A 27,654-nucleotide genomic window follows, 5' to 3' on the forward strand; every position below is an offset into this window, starting at 1 on the left:
TATTTGTTTCTTTTGGACGAACTCACTAGCTTAAGCTATGTGTGTGTGTGTGTGTCTATCCGTCCGTCCGTCCCTTAGCCTATCTTCTTTAGTACACACATATGCCAAGTCTCCCTTGCAACAAGTCCAAATAAACGTCTCCAAGGGCTGTTGAGTTCAATGTCACGCTGGGCAGAAGTGGAGCAAGAGTGGAGGAGAGTGAGTGGCGTGCGAGCGGGGAGAGACCCTTTCCGGCCAGCAGAGGGCAGCCGAGGGGAGGCGCTGGGGCGTGAGGGCTGAGCTGAGCCTCGCCTCGCCCCGCTCCAGCAGCCTCAGCATCAGCACCAGGCGCGGCGGAGCCCGGAGCGCAGCCACTGAGGGCAGCGGCGGCGGCGGGAGCCAGGCGCGCAGCAAGCAGCGGCGAGGGCGGGAAGCAGCAGCCGCCGCCGCCGCCGCCGCCGCCGCGACGGGCAGCCGAGTTTACGGGCAGCCGGCTTGGGCCCCTGCCCCTCGGCTTAGTGCCTCCGGCGCCGGGCGGCCGGCGAGTCTGGAGTCCGCGCAGTCTCCTGCCGCGTCCTCCGGGCATGGAAGGAGGCGGCAAGCCCAACTCCTCGTCTAACAGCCGGGACGATGGCAACAGCGTCTTCCCCTCCAAGGCGCCCGCGACGGGCGCGGGGCCGGCCGCGGCCGACAAGCGCCTGGCCACCCCGCCTGGGGGTGGAGGGGCCGGCTCGAAGGAGCACGGCAACTCCGTGTGCTTCAAGGTGGACGGCGGCGGCGGCGGTGAAGAGCCGGCGGGGAGCTTCGAGGACGCCGAGGGACCTCGTCGGCAGTATGGCTTCATGCAGAGGCAGTTCACCTCCATGCTGCAGCCTGGGGTCAACAAATTCTCCCTCCGAATGTTTGGCAGCCAGAAGGCGGTGGAGAAGGAGCAGGAAAGGGTTAAAACTGCAGGCTTCTGGATTATCCACCCTTACAGTGATTTCAGGTGAGGGCTCCCAGTCGCCGCCCCACCCTCCTTTCCAGGCGCGCTCTCCAACACCCTTCTCTATTCTTGGGAGGGGGGGCACCCCAGGGACTCGAAAGTCTGGGGGTGTTGGGCAGGAGGTGAGTAGCCCTGGCGGCTGCTACTTGGGCAGACAAGGCTCTACTCTTCTCCAACTAGTTTCCACCCAGTAGGGGTTTGAATGATGAGATCCTGTTGCCAGCAAGCCTCGGGGAAACTGTTCTCTGTTTTGTGAACTTTGGGGACAGATCTCAGAATGGTGAAGGCCATGGTGATCCCCAGAAGGAAGGATGCTAAGTTGTACCAAGGAAACTTTTACTTCAGTGATGGGAGGAAGAGGGCAGACACCCTTCCTAGTGCCTCTCCCTCAAGATATCCGTCCTTCCCCCAAAGGAGAAATGCTGCTGTAGGGTTCAGGAGAGGGTGGGGTAGCTGGAGACGGTCACTCACAGGTCCTTGGGGACCTCTCGCCCCTGAGGAGTATTAATCTGTTGTTCTTATGCTTATTCGCACCGGGTATCCTCATCGCATTTCTTCAGAATAGTGGCTGGCAGGCGGAGGAAGGGTAATTTGCGCTTGGATAGGCGCTGACTTGACGTTTCAGTGGAGTGGGAACTGCCAAGCTGGGCAGGAGCTGACAGGAAGCCTCCCTGAAACAGAGACAGGGGGCGTTTCCAGAGCCCCCTTCCTGAAATAGAGCTGCACCCTTTCTTGACCTTGACTATGAGTCTATTTCAGAAATCTCTTTCTTGTTTCCCAGCTCGGGAGGAAGGGCAACAGAGCTGTTAGCAGGAGAACTCTGCTTCGGAGTATGAAAATTAAGACGTTTCCTGATCTCATTCATTGCCCACATATTCATTCGGTTACAAGCATGTTTATAGATTGTCAAATGAAGGTCGTGAAGAAGATCCTATTAGCGTACACATATCGTGCTGTCACGTTATATTAGCTCCTGAACAGGGCAGGGCTTTCCTTTTGAAAATCAAAAAGTAGTAACTCTGGATGGTATTTATTTATTTATTTAACTGAACTCTTTTGAAAAAGAGAAATGAATCAACTAAAGGAGTTTGAAAACATACCGAGCAGTTTAAATAGGCTCCTACTAAACAGCAAACAAATATAGCATAAAATGCAGCATTATTTTGAATTGTGTTTAGAAACTAAGGGAAATTGCAATCAACAGTATGCTTTAATGGGAGCTGTCCATAGTTCTGAATGACATTAGCTGTTTGGAAAACCCATAGTCCTGCCAAACAAAGCCTTAAAACGACTGTCTTTGCGTTCCCTGAGATATTTATCTGTCCCAGAAATCAGTAGCCTCAGTCATTTATACGTAGAGCAAATGCATTTTACAAAAGGTTCAATTTTAAGGTACTTATTTGCAAAATACACTGCAAAGTCTAAAGGAAAATTTATAAAAGCTAATGACATCTGTGGTCCATAGATCACAAAGAGTTTGGTTGACAGAATATTCATACTGAAAGGATCTACTAAATAATCAAACGTGTTTCCTCCATTAGGAAAATACTTAAAGAAGCAAACCTATAAATGACCTTGATTTAAGACAAATTAGATTGTCATGCTATTTAGAATTTCAAAGCTTGGAATCAAGAGTAGAATACTGTCTTCTTTAATTCCCCATGGAAAGATCTTGCAACTCATATTACATTTAAAAAAAAAAAATGGAAACATGCTTCAGTATTAAAAACAAAAATGAAAGTGGTTTATTTTCAGAAATATGTGACATTCAACAGTAACATGCAAATAAAATGCTAAGCTTTGTTTATTTAATTTTACACTCCTTTGAATGATTATATGTGATAATTTTATTTCTTCAGCAATGTGAAAAGCACAACACTTTTAAAGTGATAGCATATATCAAACAATAAAACTTTCTTTCCTACTTAACTAGATACAAACATAAGGCCATCTTTCAGGAATTAGAATAATGTGCCAAAATCCTTTGAATGAATGAAGTAAAGAGATTCTCTCACATTTTCCCAAGAAGGTCTTGAGAGAAAAAATATCTCTAAAAATAAACATTGTTGCTGAACACAGGAAGAATTTGACATCTTGTGATGATTTAATTTTGTCATGTATTTCAAAGAAATAGAAAATCACTAAAAAGTGAGCTAATACACTAAATAAACTCCAATGTAGAGTAGTATAGAATATTTGATTTTCCCTTGTGTAAATAGAAAAAAAGAAAACGGCAGACATAAATATTCATTATTATTTAGGTTTTTAAAAGTATAAGATATCTGAAAAATAAAATCTAAAATTCATAATTACAACATACACTGGTTTTCTCAAACAGCAGAAGTAATCATATGCTTATTTGCATTCAGAAGACATTTACATATTGTTATTATTTTATTGTTTTTGTATGATTTCAATACCAGCATAAACTTTGACATGTCAGCATAATGTAGCAAACAAAGCAAAAGTCTGAAAGATAAAATTGGAGCAGTAATTTTTTTTTTTTCTGTAGGAAAAGCAATGTGTGACTAATATTCAGCAGATACTCCAAATCTGTGGTCATGATTTGTTCACTTCAGTCTTTCCCTAAAGAAAATGCTTGAAGGAAGAGGAATTGCCGTAATTCCTAAAATGCTAAACTTATTTATTTAGCAACTGAGTGACACACAAGAATAGATTTCCATGGAGGGGTAGATTTTGAAAATAAAGATTTCTAGATTATTTTTTCCTTGACACTCTCATCAGCCTCTGGATGACCAGGAAAGTTTGCTGAGTGTGCTTATTGCTCACTCCCACAAGCAGAGTGTAGCATGACCCTGCACTCTAGGTCATGTCATGACTTAATACTGTTGCTAATGTTCCAGTTTCCCTTCTCAGGAAGACTTCTAAGGCTGGTTCTTTTCCACTTCCCTCTAGGGGCAGGGCTGTGCTCCTGCTGAGACTCCCAGAGAGCTAGTTAGTGCCTCTTTCACCCACCAGAGCCCAAGAGTGCTATTGCTGTGTCTGGCAGGTAGTTTTCTTCAACCTCCGGTGTAAGTAGGGCAAAGACACTGTATTTCCCTTCTTTCTCTGGAGAGGATGATGTTAGAAACCCTCAGGGAGTAAAGAAGAGCCCCAAAATATTGATATTATAACAAATAACTGAGGGGAAGCTGGAGAATTTAGCGAAAAAAAATCTTGTTTTTGTTTTTGCTATAAACTGTAAGCAAGGGAAGATATAAATAGGTGCTTCAAAAAAATTTTTTTTTTGCAGAGATCTTATGTATTGAGGGCATGCTCTCAGTCTTATGTGAACCACACATACATAGTTGATTTCAAGATTAAATATAGATCTTTAAAATTTCTATTAGAGATTATATATTGATTACAATTTTACATTTTATTCATTTAATGGAAATGACACTGGTCAATTACTGTGCTTTCACAGCCAACTGATAGTTATGAGATAATTATTCAAATGAAAGAATATTTAGAATCCTTTTGTGGATGACTTGTGCATGTGAGTATGTGCACTGTGCTCATGCGCAGTGCTGGGGATTGAACACATGCATGGGAGGACCTCATGCATGGGAGACAAGAAATTTTTATTATGCCAGCAATTTACCTTGGAAAAATTTATTATAAGAGGGCTTGCTGTTTTAGGGATTTTGATGTTATATTTTTGGATTATGTTTACACAGAGGGCTCTTTTAGAAATAATACTTCTACTCTATATAGATGCCAGCTGACATTTTGCCCCTCCTAATGGAAGAGATTTTGTGTTTTGACTTTTTATTTCCTCTGCTGCTTTTCATCATTATTGTAACTGTGAAAAGCTTACTGTGCCGGTAAGTATTCAGAGACTCTGGAGGCGAGAGATGGGGGTCACTTCCTGAAGATATTGTACTTCTGGCCTTCCATCTCTGCCCTGGAGTGCATCCATCTGTACTAATGTTAGTGGTCACTGACGTGTTCACTAGGGAAAGTAGGTTTCACCTGTATTCTACCCATACAGAGAGACCAATTGCTTCTGGGAGCTTCTCACAAGAAAACAATTCAACCTACTGGGGTTTAAAGTCTAATTAGCCTACTGTTATATTATCTTTAGACTGAAACTGTCTGCATTATCCCAGCAATGCATCTTGTGTTTTCCAAATCAACAGAGTCAAATAAACCATAAGGCTTTACTTACTTGTTTCCACATTCCATAAATATTTTTATAGTTTAAGTTTTTCTTAGTGGCTTTAGCATCTATGAAACCCAATTAAAGTGAAATAATTTAAAAGATTGGAAGGTATGAATTTATTGTTACCTTTTCTTAGTATACATAAATCTTAAAATTTTAGCAGATATTTCACTATTAAATTATATTTTATAAACATTACATTGATGTGATATCATTAAAATATTACAAGGTATTTTTTGGTTTATTTTTCTGAGAAAATTTCCCCTTAAACCTACTTTTGAAGACTTGTTATAAATTGAGAATCAATGGACAAATACAGTTTACCAAAAATATTTAATTATTTTGACACATACTTATGAACTTCACTGTTGACCAATAATGCAATTGCATTGAAAGATACATTACTTATGATTTTTATCATAGAATTCATGAACTATATTGAGTTCAATTATATCTACTCGACCAAAAACCATAAACAAAAACAACATTACCATCAAAAATATAACTTAAATAGTATTGAAATTCTGCATTATTCTAGTAAATGAACCTATGTCCCAAAGTGAGCATGAATCCAAAAATGGACTTGATATAATTTTCAGGTAAGCGGCTTGCTATTCTGAGTGTAATTTTTTTTGTTATGCAGATAGTTTACTTCATTGTTTAGAGATAGAAGTTGGGCTTAGGAAGAAGAATTTCAAATATAGTCACTAGTAATTATAGTAAAAATTATGGCAGACCATTAGCATTGCATGAGGAATACTGAAAAATTTCAAGGTCTGTGACAAATTTTGATTTTATCATTTTACGTAAAGAGATAGCAAACTATAAATTAGGCCAACACCATGTAGATCAGGAACAGAGGTAATGGTAATGAAGAAAATATGTAAGCACTAGGAAAAAACTATTTTTGCTTAGACTAAATAATTTTCTTCTAAGCATAGTTTTCTTATAAAGGATATTGATATACAACTTATCATTAGCTTTATGCACACACACACACATACACATACATACAACATCGAAAAACAAAACAAAAACAAAAAACTGAGGACCTCTTTTCCATTTTGGGATTTTCTGTTTTTTCAAAATAAGCCTTCCTGGTTCTAATAATTCTGTGTGTGTGTGTGTGTGTGTGTGTGTGTGTGTGTTTCATGTGTGATAGAACTATTCAACTGTAAAAATAAACATGGAATTTGACTATTTTTGAGCTAAGAATTTATCTGAAGTCACTCATGGTGGATCGTGCAGTTCCAGGGCCTCTGAAGGCTGATGCAGGAGGATTGCCAGTTCCAGGCCAGCCTCAGCAATTTAGGAGGACCCTTAGCAACTTAATGAGACCTTGTCTCAAAATTAAAAAGGACTGGAGATGTAGCTCAGCAGTAAAGCTCTCCTGGATTCAATGCCCAGTAATCCTCCCCACCTGGTGTGGGGGTAGGAATTTATCTGATACATTTCACTCAATTTGGGCTGACAAAATTGATTTCATCAGCCTTTCAAGTTTATCAGCCAGTTTCCTCACAGTATTTTTCTATTTAACATAATAACTAATTACTCAGGTAAAGCCACGAAGCAAATTTAGGCATGCTCTATATTTACAACTTGACAATCTTATTTACATAGACCTGATTTTATTTTCAAGAACTTGGCTATAACTCAAAAAAATTAATAAGACTAATTACACACACACACACACACACACAGGGTGGGGAGGGAGAGTTAGCAAGTATTTACTAATTTTTGACTTTTCAATTTCTTCTATTTACTAATTTTGGACGTTCTGATTTGTTTCCAGTACTTTGGTATTATAAATAGTGCTGTAACAAACTTTGTTGTGCATTGCTTTTTATCATATTCTGGAAAAAGTTCAGGAAATGAATTATTTACTATGAACTTTTAGGGATCCTGTACATATTAACTTTACTTATTAATACTATTTCTATTTAAGACACTTCTTGAAACAACAAGAGTGATGTAGGTTGTCTGAGGTTGACATTTCTATTAAGATATGCCCAGTCTAATTTAGGACAGAAAATCTAAATTTTCCTTCATTTCTATCATCAGAAAGTGATAAAAGTGATCTCAAAAGAAGATTTAATATTAATTATTCTGCTTAAAATCCTTAAGTTGCTTGCCATTACTAGGAAACTTCCACTGAGCCAAAAAATCCTGAATAATCACAACCTATTTATGCAACTTCATCTCATGCCACTCCCTCTCTCCTTGCATCCCTCATCCCACAAACACTGTGCTCCACCCCTCAGGTAAAATTTCAGCTCCTAGAACAAGCTGAGTTCTCTCCTGATTTTGATGAGCCATTTAACCCCATTGTTTTGAATTCTCTTTTTAGTTGTCATTACTCCATCCAACTAGTTTCGAATCACCATTTAGTTTTTAGTTTTATCATATGATCACATTCATTTTATTTTCCATCTAGATCAACATTTGTAGTCTAGTGATGATTATATTTTCTATCTAGGCTTCTTGTTTCCTCAGAATGTATGATTACTTTTATGTGTATTCTTCCACTAGAATTTAAGCCTGATTTCCTCATTGATCTTATTCAGTTTTACATTCCAAATGCTTTAAAAGTAAACATAATAGACTTTTCCTACCAAGCTTTCTTATTTTTAAACAGTTTTTCAGATATAATCCATGTATCATACAGTTATCTCATTTAAAGAGTAAAAGTCATTGTACACTCACAGAATTGTATGACCATCACCACAAAACAATTCTAGAGCATTTTATCACTCCAAGAAAGGCACTAATCTACTTTCTGTTTCTAAAGTGTTTTGTTTTGTTTTTTTTTTAGAGAGAGAGAGAGAGAGAGAGAGAGAGAGAGAGAGAGAGAATTTTTTAATATTTAGTTTTCAGTTTTCAATGGACACAACATCTTTATTTTTTATTTTATGTGGTGCTGAGTCTTGAACCCAGCGCCCCGCGCATGCCAGGCGAGCATGTTACCGCTTGAGCCACATCTCCAGCCCTTGTCTCTACAGTTTTCAAAAATTTTATTCTGGACATTTCATATCAGTGAACCACATACATACTCCTTGCTGGCTTCTTTCATTTAGCATGTCTTTTCAAGACTAATGTATATTATAAAATTTTTCAGTATCTTATTTCTCTCTCTCTTTTTTTTTTCCTAAATACTATCTCATTGTATGAAGTTGTCATCTTTGGTTTATCCATCCATCAGCTGATATACATCTAAAATATGTCTACTTTTTAGAAATTATGATTACTTCTGATAGGAATATTCATATACAAGTTTTGATGCAGGGATATATTTTAATTTCTCTTAGAAATGAAATTAGTGAGTCAATATAATAGACTTCTAATGAATATTTATTGAATAACTAGACACTTAGTCTCCTACCTTGGCATGTACATATTTAACCTTGGAGTTAATAAATCCAGATGGAGGAAGGGAAAGCTCTATTCTCTCCTCACTGTCACCTGCAACTGCATGCCCCAATTATTATATTTTCTTGCCTGATGCACAAATGAATACATAAAACTGCAGAGAGGTTAAGTAGCATGAATACGACGACGACACAGATAAACAGTAAGAAATGGGCCAGAAATTCAGTTCCTTGTGAATCTTAATTCTATCTCTTCAACTCTTACCTAATAAGAAATAAGGCTGCCAGTATAAATAATTCTCCAAACCTTTAGGGAAACATGATAGATTAAATCTAATCATTTATACTTCTTCCGTTTTGAAACCATTCCAAAATAATATGAAAAAACACTCAGACATGTAGATCAGTAGAAGAAAGAGAAGACAGCAAAGAATAAGATATCTTAACCACATTTTGAGAAATAACTGATGGAGAAATTTTTATATTTCCACAATTCTTCAACCATTGAACCCCAAAAGAACCTGGAACTTGAAAGTGCCAGTTAAGAAATAATTTCAGGAAAGCCGGGCTGAAAACAAAATTAATTTAGGGTTTCCTTAGTGAATGCAGAACTCTCAGTGCTGCCATTTACAATGCTTGGAGTCAGGTCAGTTCTCCCCAAGCAGAAAACTAGAGTAAAATACTGCTGATGGGAGACATTTCAAAGTCATCTGGTAAAAAAAAAAAAAAAAAAAAAAAAAAAAAAAAAAAAAATCTTGCTTATCAGCTAATCATTCTGTAAAAGCCCCACATATATTCATAGAGACTGTAATTGTATTTTTTGTCATTGTATTGTTTAATATGAACTGAAAGCAAAATATTGCCAACCTCTTGAGAAAAAGCTCCACCATGAAAGGAAAAAGAAAAAGAAAGTCCAGAGGACACAGAAAGGTATTGAAATGACAATACAAAAGAGGAATGATAACATTATAAAAAATGCCCTAATATTATATTCTGAAAAAGTTACTGTTTCTGTACACTCACTGAGGCTAGTATGCTGTGAAAATAATGGCAAGTGATTAAAAAGAGTTCTTCCATGAAATGAGTTGATAAAGTCTAGGAAGTTTTTCATAACTAGGGCAAAAAGAAAACTCTGATAAAAAATAAAAGAAAATATGGAAAAATAAAGAATTATTTCATAAGGTTAAAATCTATCAAAAGAAGTTCTAGGATGAGAAAAAACTAAAATTGGACATGTGGAATTAAGATAGACATTTTTAAAAGAAAGTTTTCAGCTAGTAGCAACTGAAATGTATATTCTGAGAGATTCCAAGCACTAGGCACCATCAAAGACTCCAGAATCAGTACACAGAAACTTCAGAACACCAATGAGTCAGAACAAATAATATTAAAACTTTCCTAAGATAAGGTTATATATCAAGAAGTGGTAACAATCCAGTAAGTTAAATGATAATAAAGTCTACAAAATCTGATCCAGTTATGTCTAAAATAATTCTATACTTTGCCATAAAATGAAGACTAATTAGACATTCAGAATTTAAAAATGCAAGTATTAACTACTTATATACCCTTTCTTAAAAAATTACCAGATAATGTGCTCCAACAAAATAAGGAATTATATGAAAACAACGTGAAGACATGGAAGACAGGAAACGGGATGTCACAGAGAAGAACTTTAAAATGAGTCCCATGGAATTTGCAGGGAAATGGATGGCATTAGAGCAGATTATGCTAAGTGAAGCTAGCCAATCCCTAAAAAACAAATGCCAAATGTCTTCTTTGATATAATGAGAGCAACTAAGAACAGAGCAGGGAGGAAGAGCAGGAGGAAAAGATTAACATTAAACAGAGTCATGAGGTGGGAGGGAAAGGGAGAGAAAAGGGAAATTGCATGGAAATAGAAGGAAACCCTCATTGTTATACAAAATTACATATTAGAGGTTGTGAGAGGAATGGGAAAAAAACAAGGAGAGAAATGAATTACAGTAGATGGGGTAGAGAGAGAAGATGGAAGGGGAGGGGAGGGGGGATAGTAGAGGATAGAAAAGGTAGCAGAATACAACAGTTACTAATATGGCATTATGTAAAAATGTGGATGTGTAACCGATGTGATTCTGCAATCTGTATTTGGGGTAAAAATGGGAGTTCATAACCCACTTGAATCTAATGTATGAAATATGATATGTCAAGAGCTTTGTAATGTTTTGAACAACCAATTAAAAAAAGGGAAAAAAAACTACACACACACACACACACACACACACACATAGTTGGACAATGGTGAATGGCCAAGAACCTAAACCAATATTTGGCTAAAACCTGAAATAATTCATTATAGAATGAACTTTTGGAACACAAGGATTATATCTTAAAATGTTTAAAATGAAATATAATTAGTATTCTACTTTTATTATTAAAAATTCATAGTATAATATTAGATCTTTGAAATAATAATTTCTTAGCCTTATTATTTACTATATCTCTCTTGCAGTCACTATTATGCACATTTGTGAGATGAAATACTCATTCAATGTATTAGTTGCTTATAGTTGCTATAACAAAGTAACACATACCAAGTGGCTTAAAACAACAAAAAATTATTTTCTCACAATTGCCAGAGGCTAGAAGTCTGAAATCAAAATATGTATGGGGTTCATGCTTCCTCTGAAGGCTTTAAGGAAGAATTCTCCTTTGCCTCTGTTCCAGCTCCTGGTGATTGCTGGCAATCCTTGGCATTCCTTGGCTTGTATTATGTTACTCCGATACCTGCCTCCATCTTCATGTGGCTGCCTTTCCTCTGTGGATGCCTTCACAGGCCTTCTTATAAGAACACCAGTTATTGGGCTACTGTAACCCAGTATGACTCTTCTTAACTAATCACATATGCAAAGAACCTATTTCCAAATTAAGTATATTCTGAGGCTCTGGATGGACATGAAATTTTAGGGGGACACTATTTAATCCAGTAGATTTAGATATAATCAATTTTAGTGGAGAAGCAAAGTGATTTTGGGCTAGTTCATCTTGTACAGAACATTGTTGTTGATGATGTCACCCCAAGATCTTGAGATTTCCTTCCTAATAGCAACTGAATTAGAGAAAGAATTATCCCATTTTCAACTCTTTTGTTCTACCTTGTATTTTTCTTTAAAACTTTATAAACAGTTTAGCTCAAAACTCTATAATGTTTTTCCTAAAGTTATCTTATTAGTGTACTTACTCTATATATTTCACTATACTTCATATATTTTTATATACTTCACTATTTATTAAAATGTTTGAAAGGTATTAATAACTGGTTTTGTGTGTAAGATAACTAGCTTTCATAATCTCAATTATTATCACAGCAACTGTTTTTTTCAATATTAAATATATAATTATATCCCATCCGACTGTTAAAATTGCAATGTATAAAGTATGTAAGTAGATTTTTTCCCTCCAAGTTCCTGTCAGTATTTGACCTGTATTTTAAGGGAACAAATTAAAAATAAACCCAAATGATGTACCCAAAAAAAAAAAAAAAAAAAAAAAAAGAATGAGTCCCAGGAGTCTACCTGAGTAGCTACCAAGAAGGAGACAAGGGTAGACAGGGACAGGGAAGAAGAAGGCACTGGAGGGAGGTCTTCTGGGAAGAAAGAATAGATACAAATATTTGAAAAATTAGATTAATAGATATTCCAGCATAATAATATTACATAATAATATTATTATAATATTGCAGCATAATTATATTAGATATTCTTTTGGATATCCCTTTTGTTACTCTCTGATGATAGGAATGAAGGACAGCTTAAATAGTCTGTCCTAAATCATCCTGGGCATATCTTTTTTTTTTCTTTTTAACATCTTTATTTCTGTTTATTTATAAGTGGTGCTAAGGATGGAACCCAGTGCCTCACATGTGAGGCAAGCACTCTGCCACTGAGCCACAACCCCAGCCCAGCCTAGGAATACCTTAATAGGAATGTCAACCTCAGTTCTTCTTTTTTTTTTTTTTAAAGAGAGAGTGAGAGAGGAGAGAGAGAGAGAGAGAGAGAGAGAGAGAGAGAGAGATTTTTTTTAATATTTATTTTTTAGTTATCAACGGACACAACATCTTTGTTTGTACGTGGTGCTGAGAATCGAACCCGGGCCGCACGCATGCCAGGCAAGCGCGCTACCACTTGAGCCACATCCCCAGCCCAACCTCAGTTCTTCTGTATCACTCTTGTTAAGAAGTGTCTTAACTGACATCAGTATTAATTAGTAAAGTTAATATTTATAGGATTCTTAAAAGTCCATAGCAATAATTTTATTTCCTGAGCTTTTTCCACCATATGATAAAAAGTAACACACAAAGATATTTGTTGCAGAACTATTTATAATATCAAAGTATTGGAAACAAATTGGAAGGTCCAAAATTAGTAGTTGCTTACTCTGCATGTGAGTATTGTATGTGTGTGTGTAATTAGGCTTATTAATTTTTTGGAGTTACAGCCAAGGTCTTGAAAAAAAATCATGTCTATATAAATAAGATCACCAAGTTGTAAATATAGAGCATGCCAATATGCTTCTTTGTTTTAACTGAGTAGTCAGTTATTAGGTTAAATAGAATAATAGTGAAGAAATTATCTGATTAACTAGAAAGGCTGATGAAATAATTTTATCAGCCCAAATTGGGTGAAATGTGTTAGTCAGATAAATTCTGTTTTTCTTTCTTTTGAGGGGGTTGGGGTGGGGAAGGTTATTAGGGATTGAATCCAGGGAAGCTTTACCACTGAGCTACATCCCACATTCTAAAATTTTTTATTTTTGGGGAATGTCTCACAGAACTGCTGAGGGTCTTGTCAAGTTGCTGAGGCTGGCCTGGAACTTGGAATCCTCCTGCCTCATACTCCCAAGTTTCTGGAATTAGATAGTAATTAATTAATAATATTGTTAAACTTTCAATGTACTCTTTCTGTAAAGTTCTCCAGATAACATTCTATGTTCTATAAAATGTTGCAGTATTAAACGTTTGAAAGTAGATTTTAGGAAAAATTCTGATGGCATTGAGATGAGTGTGCTACTTACTGTTAATGTTCATTTTCATCAAAAAAATGGCATTATTAAACCATTTGGGATGTTATTTCAAATCATTTAAAGTTACATATGAGCCAAATAAGATGAGTCATAACCTGCTAAATTCTTTCATTTTATTTTTATTGTCAAATTTAATGGTCTTTGAAAAATGGTTATTTAGAAATATAATTTTAAAATTTGAGAAATATTGCAAATTTGACAGAATGTGTTTAAAAATCTTTCTTACATCATTTCTAGAACAGATGCCATTTATTATCCTTGCAGACTAGTTTAGCCTTGTTATTTTTTTAGAATACAGAATATACCTTATTAAAAATTGTACTGCTTATTGTCTTCACAAAGACTAAAAAAATAAAAGTTATATCCTTAGTGCATACAGGGAGAACAAGAGTTCCTTATTTTTATTTTTAATTGAAGAGTCATTCATTGCTTAAATACTTATTTTTATAACAGTATTATAAAAATAATACATATTTTAATAAAAGTTGCTGAGAAGTAAATTTGGTAATTTTGTTGAATAACCATGTAAGTGAATTAGGATGAAGATTGAAGACAGATGTGTTATCTGAATGCAGGCTTACTTTTAATATATAAAGTAGAAATAATTATTAGAAGCACTTAGTTTTGGAGATATATATATATATATATATATATATATATATATATAACATATAAGTATATATATATAGATAATTTTGGAGTTCTGTTTACTATGATTATAAACTATACTAATCATTCATGGTTATTCATTTCTGTTATTGTTTCTTAGTCTCCCAAACACATGGAAAACTTCAAGACTCAAATTAAAATTGTGAACCCTCTACCTTGCAAAAGTGCATATATTTGCAATATTTAGTCTATGATTTTAAGATATTCAAGCACATTTATTTTTGGGCCTCTAGTTAAGACTTCCCAAACTATTTAATATTGTAAAACAGAAATAAAGACACCAAAAACAGTTCATGGAAGATAAAGGAAGCAAAGTTTTACTTGGACAACCAGTTTTAGAATTAGAGTTGTAGCTAGAGAGACTTGAAAAGAGAGGGGTGGGGTGGGGAATGAATATCCCCTATCAACCAAGTGGTTGGTTTAGTTTGGAGGCTAGACACCTGGCCACCAAGGATTGCATAGAAAGTTTTATTCTGGATGAGTCAGTAAGTGCAATAAAGCACAAAATTATAACTATAAATATACTTGGTGAGGGAGGAGGCTGAATTATTTTTTTTGTAAATGATGCTTACCTACCTTAAAAATCTCTTTAAATCAACTGATAAATGATAGAAGTAACTGCAAAGCTCAGTAAGATGACTGATTATAATTTAAATATATGAAAATATATTGGTAACTTTTCTATACATCAACAACTATGATTAAGGATGTATACAGAAAATGTAATGCCACAGACTACAAAAGCCAAAATGCACACTATATGCCCTAATTTGAAATTTGAAAAATAGTGTTAATTGACTAAAATAGTTGAGTAAAATCAATATTTATTACTTTACAGCAAAGTAAAATTTGAATTTGGGTTTAAATGTATAAATGGTCCCAATAAATAAAACTACAGTCCCTAGAAATATGTAGATAGTTAATTAGTGCATTATTAAATAATATAATTGTGGAGAAGAGATTTTCATCATCTGACTCCAAAAAGTCTGTCACATTTCTAAAGTTCAATTTGAATACACAAACATATATGCACATACACGTATATGCATATAAGTAATCTATATAAATACAAATGAGATTTATAAATTCTTAAAAATACTTTGGCTAATAATTTATCTTAAAGAGAAATATATGATACCTTTCCAAGCACATGGAAGCAAGGATGATCTCTATAGTATTTTTCATAACTGTAAAAAGTTATAAACAGTATAACTTCGGCAAAATTTCAACCCTGTTCTGAATTTCTGGTTATTAGTGCTTCTCCATTTCTGCCTTATTTTTCTGCATAGACCTTGTAGTAATTTATCACAGCATTTTTTTTTGTTTATTTACTTTGTTCATTTATTATTGCTCATCATCTGGAATTTAAGCCTCTATAGGGTAAGAATTTTTTTATTGTTTTAATTATCTCAGTCCAAGACCAACTGGTATGCATGGCACAAACTAGGTACTTAAAAAAATTCAACAAATGAAGAGATTTTTTGGTAACATTATGCAAATCAAGATTTTTTTTTTTTTATGTATAGTTTCCAAAACAAGGTGATCTTTTTGCCTGTGTCCCTCCTTTACAGAAACTGAACATTTTAATTTGTGTTGGACAACTTAATCTGCTTTTTGTCCTTTTACTGAAACATGCATTTGTGAATAAGATCTGGAAATATTTAAGATAATATACATGTCTTCTTTAATACTTCTTTTGACTATGATTTTTTTATGTAGATTTTTAAAAATTTGGATCTATATATTGAGGATATCTTCGTGTCTCAGTTCATTTGAAACAAGATACAATAGACTAGGTGACCTATAGGAAACCGTAATTTATTTTTCACAATTCTAGAAGCTGGAAAGGAAAAAAGTTCCACCCTCATGAACTAACTACCCTCCAGAGGCCTAACACCACCATTCTGGGAATCAGAATTTTAGCATATTAACTTTGGGGAGACTTAACACTCAGTTCATTGCATTCTATATGAGTCTTCTTTGACAGACCTATAAAAGCTATTCAAATGTCATTGTCTTTGGAAAACATTCTAGCTTACTAAAGATGCAGTAGATCATGTATCCCTCTGAGCAATAACATTTAGAAAGTATGATATTACTTCATGGTATCATTTTTTTCTTTGTCAAATTGTTTGATGTACCAATGCACATTTAAAGTACAATTGTATGGGGAAGGAATGCTGACAATATGACCCTCCATGTCCAAGTAATAAAATACCAAGTCAACCTTTTGAAAGAAAAATTTTGAATTTTAACTCTATTGCTACCAGTTTTTTTTAACTTATTTTCACCAAACTCAAAGAAAGAAAAAGATTCCAACCAAGAATTTTCTGCTATACACTACTAAATTTGATCTTGTGTAAAGTTAATAGTAAGGATATCATATAGATCTTGATGCAGGAACACTGATGTCAATATAATTTAAAAAAAAAACAAACAAAGGGAATTCAAGTCTGAAAAGATAGTGGTGGTACTGGCAGCATCATTTTTGCACATGAAGAATAGAGCAAATAGCAAACCCAAACACCCAACCAACCAACCAAACAAACAAAACATGAAGAAATTTTACAGTAAAACTGTACTCCTGAATATAAAGAGTAAATAATTTGAAACAAACTTTCAACAACTGCATGACCTGTGATTTTAAACTTTTGTGTAGGTGGAATGAAGCAAGAGCATCTGACAGACTTTAAGACAGATGGGTCTCCCGCATGCTGACAGATTTTGCTGGGACAGTGGATGAAATTGGGATAGAATTTACAAAAGAGGCCAGGAATAATCTGAAGAGGAGTAATAGCGACCTCAGGTCTGGAGCAGGAAATGTATATTAAGAGACTGTAGCAAATTGCCATATTAGATAGTAAGGACATTATCAAAGACTAGTAGGGTAATAGCAAAAAGAGTCAGAAGCCTTCTTGGAGAAGCTGAGGATGCCCTTCAAAAAAGGGTAAGATTAATGCATTTAAGCCACTGAATGTTAAAAATTGGTTTCATAAGGATGTAAAAATGATTACCTGCAGCAGCTCATAAGAACACTACTTGCTATCTTGAAACCTGGGTAAGTAAAAGAAAAGAATGAAATATTTTTCTGGTCCTTCCTATATGAGCTGAACCAATGTGTAACTTAGCAGAAGAAACAAAGGGCATCCTTATAAAATGATTTCAGCTAAGACTTGTAAATAATAATTGTGTTGTTATACAATTAGAAAATCATTGTTTTATCATCCTATGTAATCAAAGTATAGACATTGAGCATCAATGGACACTATAAGAAACTAAATCAAAAGCAGACATTGCAGCTTCTTGATGAAAAAGCAAACAACCACCTATAGTTTTGCCAAGGGGATAGAATCTGAATCTGATCAAGCCTCTGGATCCAGGTGCCAATATGCAAGAAGCAAAGGAGTGAGGAACATGATGAACTACTGCCCTTGGGGTTTGTAATTAGCAAAATCCATCCCAGGAGAACTGATGTATCTGCCACCTAGAGTTCAACAGATTAAATGATAAGGACAAGAAAGGGATGGAGGGGAATCTGTAGGTAAGAAGTACTTAAAATTTAAAAATTAAGAAAAAAAAAAAAAACACCCCTAATCTATGGATGCACAATCATGATGATTGTCAGAAAACTTCAAGAAAGCAACAGGTGAAAGGGGGTTATACTTGAGGCTGGGCACATAAATAGGTTACATGAGTTGGTGGCAGAACTCTATTTTCTGAGTTTGATTTCAAGGATGTTTGACTTATAATATATTACTCATTGTGTGGTTTTCTGTATTTGTTTTATTGCCTAATAAAAAGGAAGGGGGAAAATGAAGAGTTATTAATTTTGAAATTAGAAATATCAGGCTATAATGAAAGAACTGTACTGTGTATCTCTGTTTTACTTACAGATCTGATTTCAATTTGTTACAAAACCATAATAATACTAATAACACTAAGGTAAAATGACTTACTGCAACTTTATGTTGAAAAATGATCCAGACATACTATCAGAAAAGTCAGAATTTTAACACTTGACTTTAGTGGATTTCCCTCTCTTTTGCAGGAGGAAAACTTTTGTGGATACCAATTCTGGGGGATGCAATTTTTTTCACTTTTTCATAATGTAGTTGTAGTTCATATAGAAAGGAGATATTATGCTATGAAATAAAAGAAGCCTACTACATTCAAATCTCTTTTTATCCCCATTCACTTGTTGTTTTGAAACAGATGTCTAGCCTCTTTGAAGCTTAAGGGTAAAATTGGAGAAAATAATGTCTATTCCCTCAAGGATACTGTAATGACAAAATCATAAGGCAAAGGTGCTTAATACATGGCCAATATGTAATAAATATTAAATTCCATTTTCATTATCCTGTTAATAATTACTACATAAGTAAAAATAAATTATGGGGCTAATAAAAAAGACACTAATTCAATTAGTATTTACGGGGTACTGTGTGTCTTTTTAGGGACTCTTTGTTGACTTATGTATAAAAAAAAATGAAAGCCAGATGTGGTGTAATACATCTGTAATCCTAGTGCCTTGGGAGGCTGAGACAGGAGGATTGTGAGTTCAAAGCCAACCTCAGCAATGGCGAAGCGCTTAGCAAGTCACTGAGACCCTGTCTCTAAATAAAATACAAAATAGAGCTGGAAATGTGGCTCAGTGGTTGAGTGCTCCTCAGTTCAATCCCTGGTACCAAAAAAAAATTTATATATATATACATGAATTAATATATATATGAATGAAGCAAAATTATAGCCTTTCAAGAAGTTTTATTTTTTTAGCAAAAGACATAGTTTATTTAAAAATCAACAAATAATAGCCATTCCTTCAAATAAGAGATTTATAACTTCATTCTTAATAAGAGAAATAAAAATTAAAACAACACCAAGATAACTCTTTTGTACCTTTAATTATGGCAAGAATTCAAGACAGATTTTTAGTATAGTAAAAGAAACAGGAACCTAAGTATATAACATTAATGGAAGAAATAAAATGCTAAGAAAGAAAGTGTGCAAAATAATATAACACTAAGACAAATCATGATATCTTAGTTCTCAAATATTTAGCCAGCTAAAATGTAGAAGTTTTTTTTTTTTTTTAATCATTTAGTTCTGTGTGTGTGTGTGTGTGTGTGTGTGTGTGTGTGTGTGTGTTTGGTAGACCATCACAAATAATTAACACTTTTTTAATATGCTTTTTATAAAGAAGTAATTTTGGGGAATGAAATTATCTTCACTGTCTCATTACAATATTATAATTTCAGAAGGCATAAAGCATTTTCAATTTTGTTTTAAAAGTCAATCAAATGGAGAATTATTTCAGAATTGTGTACTCTTGAAAGATAGAGAAAATCCACTATAAAACAGCAAAGGAATTCAACTTATTGATAGAAGTGAGGATTGCCTTTGTATTATGTCTTTCTTAGCAAAACTGATGTCTAGTCCTTCATTATCAACAAATCACGTTTGAAAGAGAGAGAAAGTTCTTAACCTACTTTCCTATCTTCAATTTTTAACTTTATCACGCTTGTTAATTGCCTGGGTGTCCTTTAACCATCTATTTCCACGATTCTTTCCCAGAGGCTTGGTTTAATTTTAAAAGTGCAGTGTAGCCAGCCCTAATTATGTGAGAGTTCACTGCAGGCAAACAGCAAGAGATAGTAATGACGAAAACGTGTTCTTATATCAGTGTCACAGCTACCAAAAGCAATTCATTGTAAACATTTAGGGACTAGGAAATAGACCCATGTAAGATAATACTGAGAAGCCGCCAACATTTCAAAAGAGAAATTCTTCTCAGAAACATTTTTCCTAAAGGCAATTTTTTAAAAAAAATCTATTTTATTTTTCATTTTATTTGTTTTATCAAATATATAAATGAGGGGAACCCGCACACACTCAAATTTCTCTCATAATTAATAACTAGACTGACGTGGTTCCATTACTTCATCTGAGTTAGAATTGAACTTTACAAAATTTGCTATGCATGCATCTAGAAATACTATCATTTTCATTTATTTGCATGCTTCTCTGTTGGCTTTGATGTTCATAATAAATAGATATTTTAAATGCCATCTGTCATAAAGAATTGCCACTGAAATATTATTTTAGCTGTACAAATCTGGGGAAAAGCCAGAAATGGGGATATTTCAGGAAAGGTGGTTAAAATGTAGTGTTATCTGCTAAACTCTGAGTATGTGCAAGACACAATTCCTAGTGTCTTTACTCATGTTATTTCACTGAATCTTTGGAGCCGTCGTGTGGTAGGTACTAATCGTCTCTAATTGCTGCTTAAAAAACTGAATCATCAAAAAGTAAGGTGTTCAGGCATCTTGTAAGTGAAGAAATTGAGACTTGAACCCAGGGATCCATTTCAAAGCCCAATATATTGACCACTATTTTTGTCCTCAAAGTATTCAGTCATAAGAATGAGAATGGTTTACAGTTGCTAGGGAAATTTAGGAAGGCTATTGTTAGATTTTGGGTCTACAAAAGAAAGCAAGCTAAGAAAGGCAGTAAACAATGTCTGAGGTTTCCTGTGGAAGATGCCCAAGAAATTGTCCCCTAACTAGAGAACTGTACCTCTGAGACTGTTTCCTCTGGAACAGAGGAATTACTTATTGGGACTATGGAACTATAGACATAATCTGAGGGACCTGTAATCCCAAACAGAATAAGAAGGGAAGCAATAAATATGCTGGAGAATTAGGGAAAAAATCCTGCTGAATTTAAATTCTTCTAAAACTAAGGTGATGTTATCACCAGTCTTTAATGTCAGAATTTCCTGAAATAAAGGATAATTTTAAAAGGCATATCATCATTTATCTTCTCTAATGGGTTAAGTTAAATTCTGTTTAAGAAATATGCTTATCTCACATTGTACCCCATAAATATGTGAGATTATTACGTTAAATAAAATTTTAAAAAAATCTTGAAAGAGAAATAAGCTCAAAATACTTTAGTTGAAACAAAATTAAACAAACCCTCCACTCTGTCATGTTTCCCTTTTGCCTGTACCGGCTTTAGAAAAGAGAGCTTTCCATGTATTCTCTCCTTGCTTGGCCTTATGCCTTAACCCTGTATTACCAGACTTTGCCTTCAAGTACTCTCTTGGAGAACAAATAACAGAACAAAAATGAAACAAACTAAATAAGTGAACAATAAATCTTGTAACTGTCACTTACTCGTCATGTTTCCAATAGTAAACACTTTCCATAACTTATTTAATTTAACTTCTTGATGTCCCTTGACCTTCTGTCTTGACTTCTCTGACTCTTCTCTGATTACATTCCCCAAATTTTACCCACTACTTCTCAAATTTCCTCCCAGCTGTAGCTCTTGCAGTCTTAGCTTAAATGTTATGTAACCCTTGAAGGCCTCTTCTCTCCTCTTGTACATATTCTCTTTGGTAAGTGCCTTGAACTATCGCACCCGTAAGCTAATGATCTCATGAACAGTTCCAGCCTAGACTGTATTCTTCAGCACCAGATTGTATATCCTTTCATTTATTTTGTCACATTTATCCTGATAATCAAATCTATGGTTCTTTAAGGACTGAGTACCTATTAATGACACTTAACCCTACACCTCACTATTATCTTAGACTCCCACTTTCTCCCCTGACATTCAGTCTCTTGTGCATAGATGACTTGGGCGCACACATACCGCCCCCACCCCCGAAGTCACTTTGCCTTACTTATCCTGCTTCCTGAATATCTCCTGAATTTGTCTACTTTTCACCATCTCTACCTCAGGCTGAGTCTTTTTCTTATCTTGGTGACTCACCTATTGACTTCTAGTGTGGTTCTGCTTCTATCTTCCAGATCAACACTGTGTTTTACTTCTACATTTTGCTTGTTTCTCAGTATACTTTCTCCGGTCTTTTATATGTCTCTATTTTCATTTGTATTGTTCCCATCATTTAATACATTTCAAACACAATATGAAAATTAAATTCTAAATAGATACCTCCTATCGAATTCCTACCTCTATTCTTAAGAGTTAAGACAAGAAACCATACTAAATTATAGAATTAAACTGATCTACAGCCTAATAATTAGCAGTGAAATTCAAAGGCCAAAGTCCGAGAAATTCTCTGAGGCTACACAGTTATGCAATTCAACTCAATCTGGATTACTAATCACCTAGTTTGTACAGCTACTGAACTAGACCCCCAATGGAATGATGAGGAAGGCAGGGTCATCCCTATTTCTTATAAACTTACAACCTTGTATGAAAGACATGGTAAATAAGTAAGGAGAGATGATTTCTGTTAACAAAATCCACAGGGTTATATAGGAATGAAGAGAGCTAAGAGTTTAATCCAAGGGGTAGGAAAAGGCTTTATGAAAACATCACAAAATTCAAACACAAATAGTAATTAGGTAACCAGAGGTTTCAGGTACTGTGAGAATGGAAAGACATCTGACAAATGACACTTGCAACAAAGCAACTGCTTACAACATTTTGAGGAATTTCCTACCAGTATCAGGTAGATAGAAAATATATAGGCAGATAGATAGCTAATGGATAATAATGATCCTATTAAGGATTATACCACATATACATATTTTTTTCTATAATGTGTCATCTCAGGCTTTACCCATTTTTACTGTCATGATTGTATTTAATATAGTCCCATTAAAATTCAGATTTCTCACAAGTCTTTTAATATATAAATGAGGACTCCTTTACTTTGCATTTTATTTATAATTTATATTACTTTATTTATTTATAATTTATAATTTATATTCCTTTGTCTTAAAAACACAGTCTCTGATTATTTTAGCCATTCTATCCTTTCTTCTGCTTTCTTTCTTAATTCTTTCTAAAGCATTTACGTTTTCCTCCTCCTCTTGGTTTTTCTCCATCCCTCTACCATTTATCTACATGGCTTACATGTGTAATACCCAAGAATTCTACCAACATATCTTGTTATAAATATGTTGGCAATTTTTCTTCTGATTTGGTTGTAGAAAAATATCAAACAAAAATATTTTAAACTATTTTTATATTTACAATTATGATCATATTTTATTATATTAACTCTGACCTCTATTGCATCTGATCGATAAAACTATAAGATTATATAGATGTGCTGATATATATGCTTATGGTTCTAAATCAAGTTATATTTTTATTGCTGTTTATGTAATCACAAAATTTATATTAAAATCAGATTGTTTTCCTAGAGATTTCATAGTCAATATTTATCATGAAAAAGCAAATCATACTAGAAACACTAAGAAATAATTTATGTGAAAATTTGAGATAAAATGATTGCTTAAGAAATAGCTCTTCAAGAAATAAACCTTGTTTGTCTGAAGTCCAGCATGTTAAAATGCTAACACATACACATATCGGCACATGCATACTTTATAAATCACATGAAGGGGAGACAAGTAGGCACTGCAGCAGAGAGATACCTATTCATCTCTATTTAATTAGTAACCAGTAGGACTGGATCTTGGCAACATTGTGAATTACAAATAGTCTATGGTCTGCTTACCAAATTTTTTCTACAGTATTTTCCCTTTTCACTCTTGATATTCTCCCCCATTAAAATGAAAAGGATCAGATATAAAACATTTATTAATGGTATTTAGATTAGAGTATATTCATACTGAAATGACTTTATCACATTTTTAAAAACATTTCAGTATTCAGTGGTAGAAAAGAAATAATTCACACTAGAAGGGAGTAAACAAACTGCTTGGATGCGGGTGGGTGATGGGAAGCATATAGAGATGACCCTTAAATCACATTAGGTTTACCTGCCTCTTCCTGAGGCTAAAGCTGATTTACTACTTTGGGATGATCCAGAGAAAGGTCAAAATATATGGTCGAGTACAACAAATGCAGTCTTAAGAACATAAATTTGTAGTGCTGTCCTTGGCACGACTGTGTAATTTTCCCCCTATGGTTCAGCATCCCTCTCTGTACAGAGAGAACTCAGACAGTAGCCTCAATTCACATTTGGGTTTGGCAGGTGTGTTTGAAAGAAAGATCAATAGTGACTCAGTAGGGCTAGAGAACAGATATTTTGTGAATCCACTGTGACATTTAGACTGTTGAGGAAAGGAAAAGCCAGAAAAGGGGTAGACAGGTAACAGATGAAACATGACTAGCAGATAGAGTACCGGAGAGGACTTGGGGGACCTAAGATATCTTAAGACACAAAAATTGATCTCATGCTGCATCTGAATCAGGAACCTTGCTAGTGTCAGACTGAATGTGAGAGGGCTACAGCACATTATCTGAAAATATGTGGCAGCATTTGTCTCCCAAGATAATATCTGATACAATTCAGAGTAATGGTGAGGGTACTGGTTCTGGCATATCCAGTCATATTTTCAGAAAATGGCATTGCCTCTCTCTTATTTATATTTTCCAAGTAGCAATAATTGTTTAGGAATTCTAAAGTTCTGCTTACATGCAATAAACAATAGGTGCTTTTATATCCATGCATCTCTTATTGGAAATGCTTTAATTCTATACTTTCTTATTTTAAATGCCACAAATAATTTCCATTGTACTCAAAATATATTAAAACATTCAGCATCATAATATTGAAAAATCTTGTCAAGTTGTAACATCATTTCCTGTTTTGTATGTAATGACTGAAATATACTTAATATTAACTTTAAGAGATAGGGGAGAATGTACAGTTGGTTAAGTTATATCTAAAAACAATGCACTAACATTGGTTCTTACATGACTAACAAAGTAAATTTTCTCTCATCCTTACAAAACTTTGTTAGAGGTGATAATGCAAACAACACAAAATTATAAACAACAGGGTTTGTACATAGATAGAAGATATTCATTTAGAAATATATTCTTTGTAGAATATTTCTCTTCATTCATTATTCTTTGTGCGATTTTGATAGTTGCCATTGAATCTATGGAACTTTAAAATATAGACTTCTTGTACTTATATATTAGTTATAAAATGTCAACTTCACACTGGAGATATTTTAAAACTGTTGAGTGTTTATCCCAAGGAGCTAATTTACATAACTCATAATAAGCAACTGAATTAAAGGCAAATTTGTCTATATGTATTACCAAAAGGCAATGGAAATGAGCATTTTAAAAAAAAAATATTTATTTTTTAGTTGGACACAATACCTTTATTTTATTTATTTATTTTTACGTGATGCTGAGGATTGGACCCAAGGCCCTGCATGTGTGAGGCGAGCGCTCTACCGCTGAGCTACAATTCCAGCCCCTGGAAATGAGCTTTTTAGTATTAAAAATTAGAGCATAATTATCTGGTAGAAAGCTTTGAAAGATTTTCACTTATTGTTTAAGTATATTGATATGTTCTTATGTCAAAGAAGAAAAGCATATTTTGTCTGAAGTATAAAAAATGGAAAATTAATAAATAATGAGAAATATTTTGAGGAGTTTATATGTTCATACTTGAAACATAAGTATTGAAAGGTTAGCAGTAGAATCATTCTGCTATGCCTTTCTTGTAGCATAAGGTCAAGTTTGTGACTGCTGGTCAGCAAGTCTGTTTTAGAATGTCTTATCAGTTGACTGTAGCTATAGAAAACTTTATTTGAGGACAAATATTGTCACCTCTAATCCCTACTTGTGATGCTGACATAAGCAAAGAATTGTGCCACTTGAAAAAGCCACAAATGACTAGAGATGCTTGAGTGGAGCTTGAAAAGATAATTTAAACAGCTTCTATTGGCCAAAAAGAATGAACTGAGCAACTAAATAAGTAAATTAGTATTGAATTTTAACCAAGGTATAAATTTAGTATATGTAAGTCCATACTGATATAAATAAATGATTGAATCAATCAATAAATGAAGGAGAAGAATTCTGAGTATTTTATGTAGGTAGTTCACCCTCCCGGAAATGAATTATAAATACTTGTTCTTCGATTTTGGGCCCTTGGAAGTGATTTCTTTCAAAGAATGAATTGAGAAACCTGACCCAAACCACCATGAAACTGTCAACATTTTACTCCCCCAAACTGTCAAGTTCATCAAAAACAAGACTCTTTGAGAATCTGTCACAGCCAAGAGAAGCTAAGTAGACATAAAACTGGACTGTAATGTATCTTGAATGGAATGCTAGAACAGAAAAGGAAAATGGGGAGTGGGAGGGAAACTATGAATAAAGTACAGATTTTAGTACAATAATAAAGTATTTCTATTGGTGCTTTATTTGTGACTCATAAAAGATAAAAACTGGGGAAGTGGGTGTGAAGCACATGCAAATTGTATATTGTTCTGAATTGAAGGACTTTTTTTTTTTGGTAGTGAGAATTGAACCCAGGGACACTTAACTGCTGTGCCACATCCATAGCCCTCCCCCCGCCCTTTTTTTTTGAGACAGGGTCTCAATAAATTTCATAGGGCCTCATTCAGTTTATGAGGCTGGCTTTGAATTTAGAATCCTCCTGTATCAGCCTCCCCAGCCCCTGGGATTACAGGCATTTGTCCCCACGCCCTACTGAAGGTCTATTATTAAGAATGAGATTTTCAAAACAATTCTTTAGGAATAGTATACTCTAAGCAGAAGGTGAAAATATTGAACTATAAATAGGAAAACAAACAACTAAATCTATAGGTCTCTTCAATTTAAACAAAAAACAATGACAAGAAAAATCACCTGGTCTTTTTTGCATAAATTTTATTTTATTTTTTACATTTTTAGTGATACCATTTGCATTTCTGAATTATTCAGTGTGGTGACCTTATGTTACAAGAACTTAGACCGCAAGCAAGTGCTTTCAGACAAAATGAATCTATATTAGTCACTTATTTTGAATTAATTCCCTGATGAGTTTTTAATTACTTGATAGAATTCAATTCTTTCAGTCCAAACTGGGTGGATAATGTATTTACTTGTGAATGAATTATGACTATTGGCAATATGCTTCAAGGAGAGAAGTGGCTTTTGAAAACATCCTTTTGACTATTCATGCTCACTGAGGCCTAAGAACACTTTGACTATCCCCATTTCTAACTTTTGAAGTTCATTATCATCATGTTAATAACAATACTGTTTTAAACAATAATACCTTAGTCCAAGAAAAAGAAAAAAAAACCAGCTTCTATTTTTTATACACAAACATACTAATAATTAAGGCAGTCTTTGTTTATTCATAGTGGAGGATGTAACATTCATTTGGAGGCACTAGCCTAGTATTTACAGTTCACATGGTACTTTAGACTGATCCAGTGCATTCCAAGAGTCAAACCAAATTACATTTGCAGATGCAATATTGAGTAATTTGTATTCCAAAACGATCTCCTTAATTTTATCTTCTTCCTTTCTGTTTCCCCAGGACATTGTTAAAATTAAGGACAGAAGGCTTTTGAAAATATAGGTTTTAACTAAATGATCTGATCACTTTCGTGGAATAAATATCATTCCTTCTCATGTAGGTTAAAAAATAATATAAACCAGCTAAG

General features: G+C 34.5%; 1 protein-coding gene across 1 annotated transcript in view; it reads left to right on the forward strand.

The window, feature by feature from the left end:
- Window positions 1–563: 563 nt before the first annotated feature.
- The window catches only part of Hcn1 (hyperpolarization activated cyclic nucleotide gated potassium channel 1), a 363,268-nt gene continuing 336,177 nt past the window's right edge, over window positions 564–27,654 (forward strand). Inside the window, exon 1 of the mRNA XM_076856146.2 lies at window positions 564–967. Coding sequence (XP_076712261.1) covers window positions 564–967 — 404 coding nt within the window. The remainder of the gene's footprint in view (window positions 968–27,654) is intronic.

Source organism: Callospermophilus lateralis, chromosome 5 (genome assembly GCF_048772815.1).
Source record: "Callospermophilus lateralis isolate mCalLat2 chromosome 5, mCalLat2.hap1, whole genome shotgun sequence".
In the NCBI taxonomy this organism is placed as follows: domain Eukaryota; kingdom Metazoa; phylum Chordata; class Mammalia; order Rodentia; family Sciuridae; genus Callospermophilus; species Callospermophilus lateralis.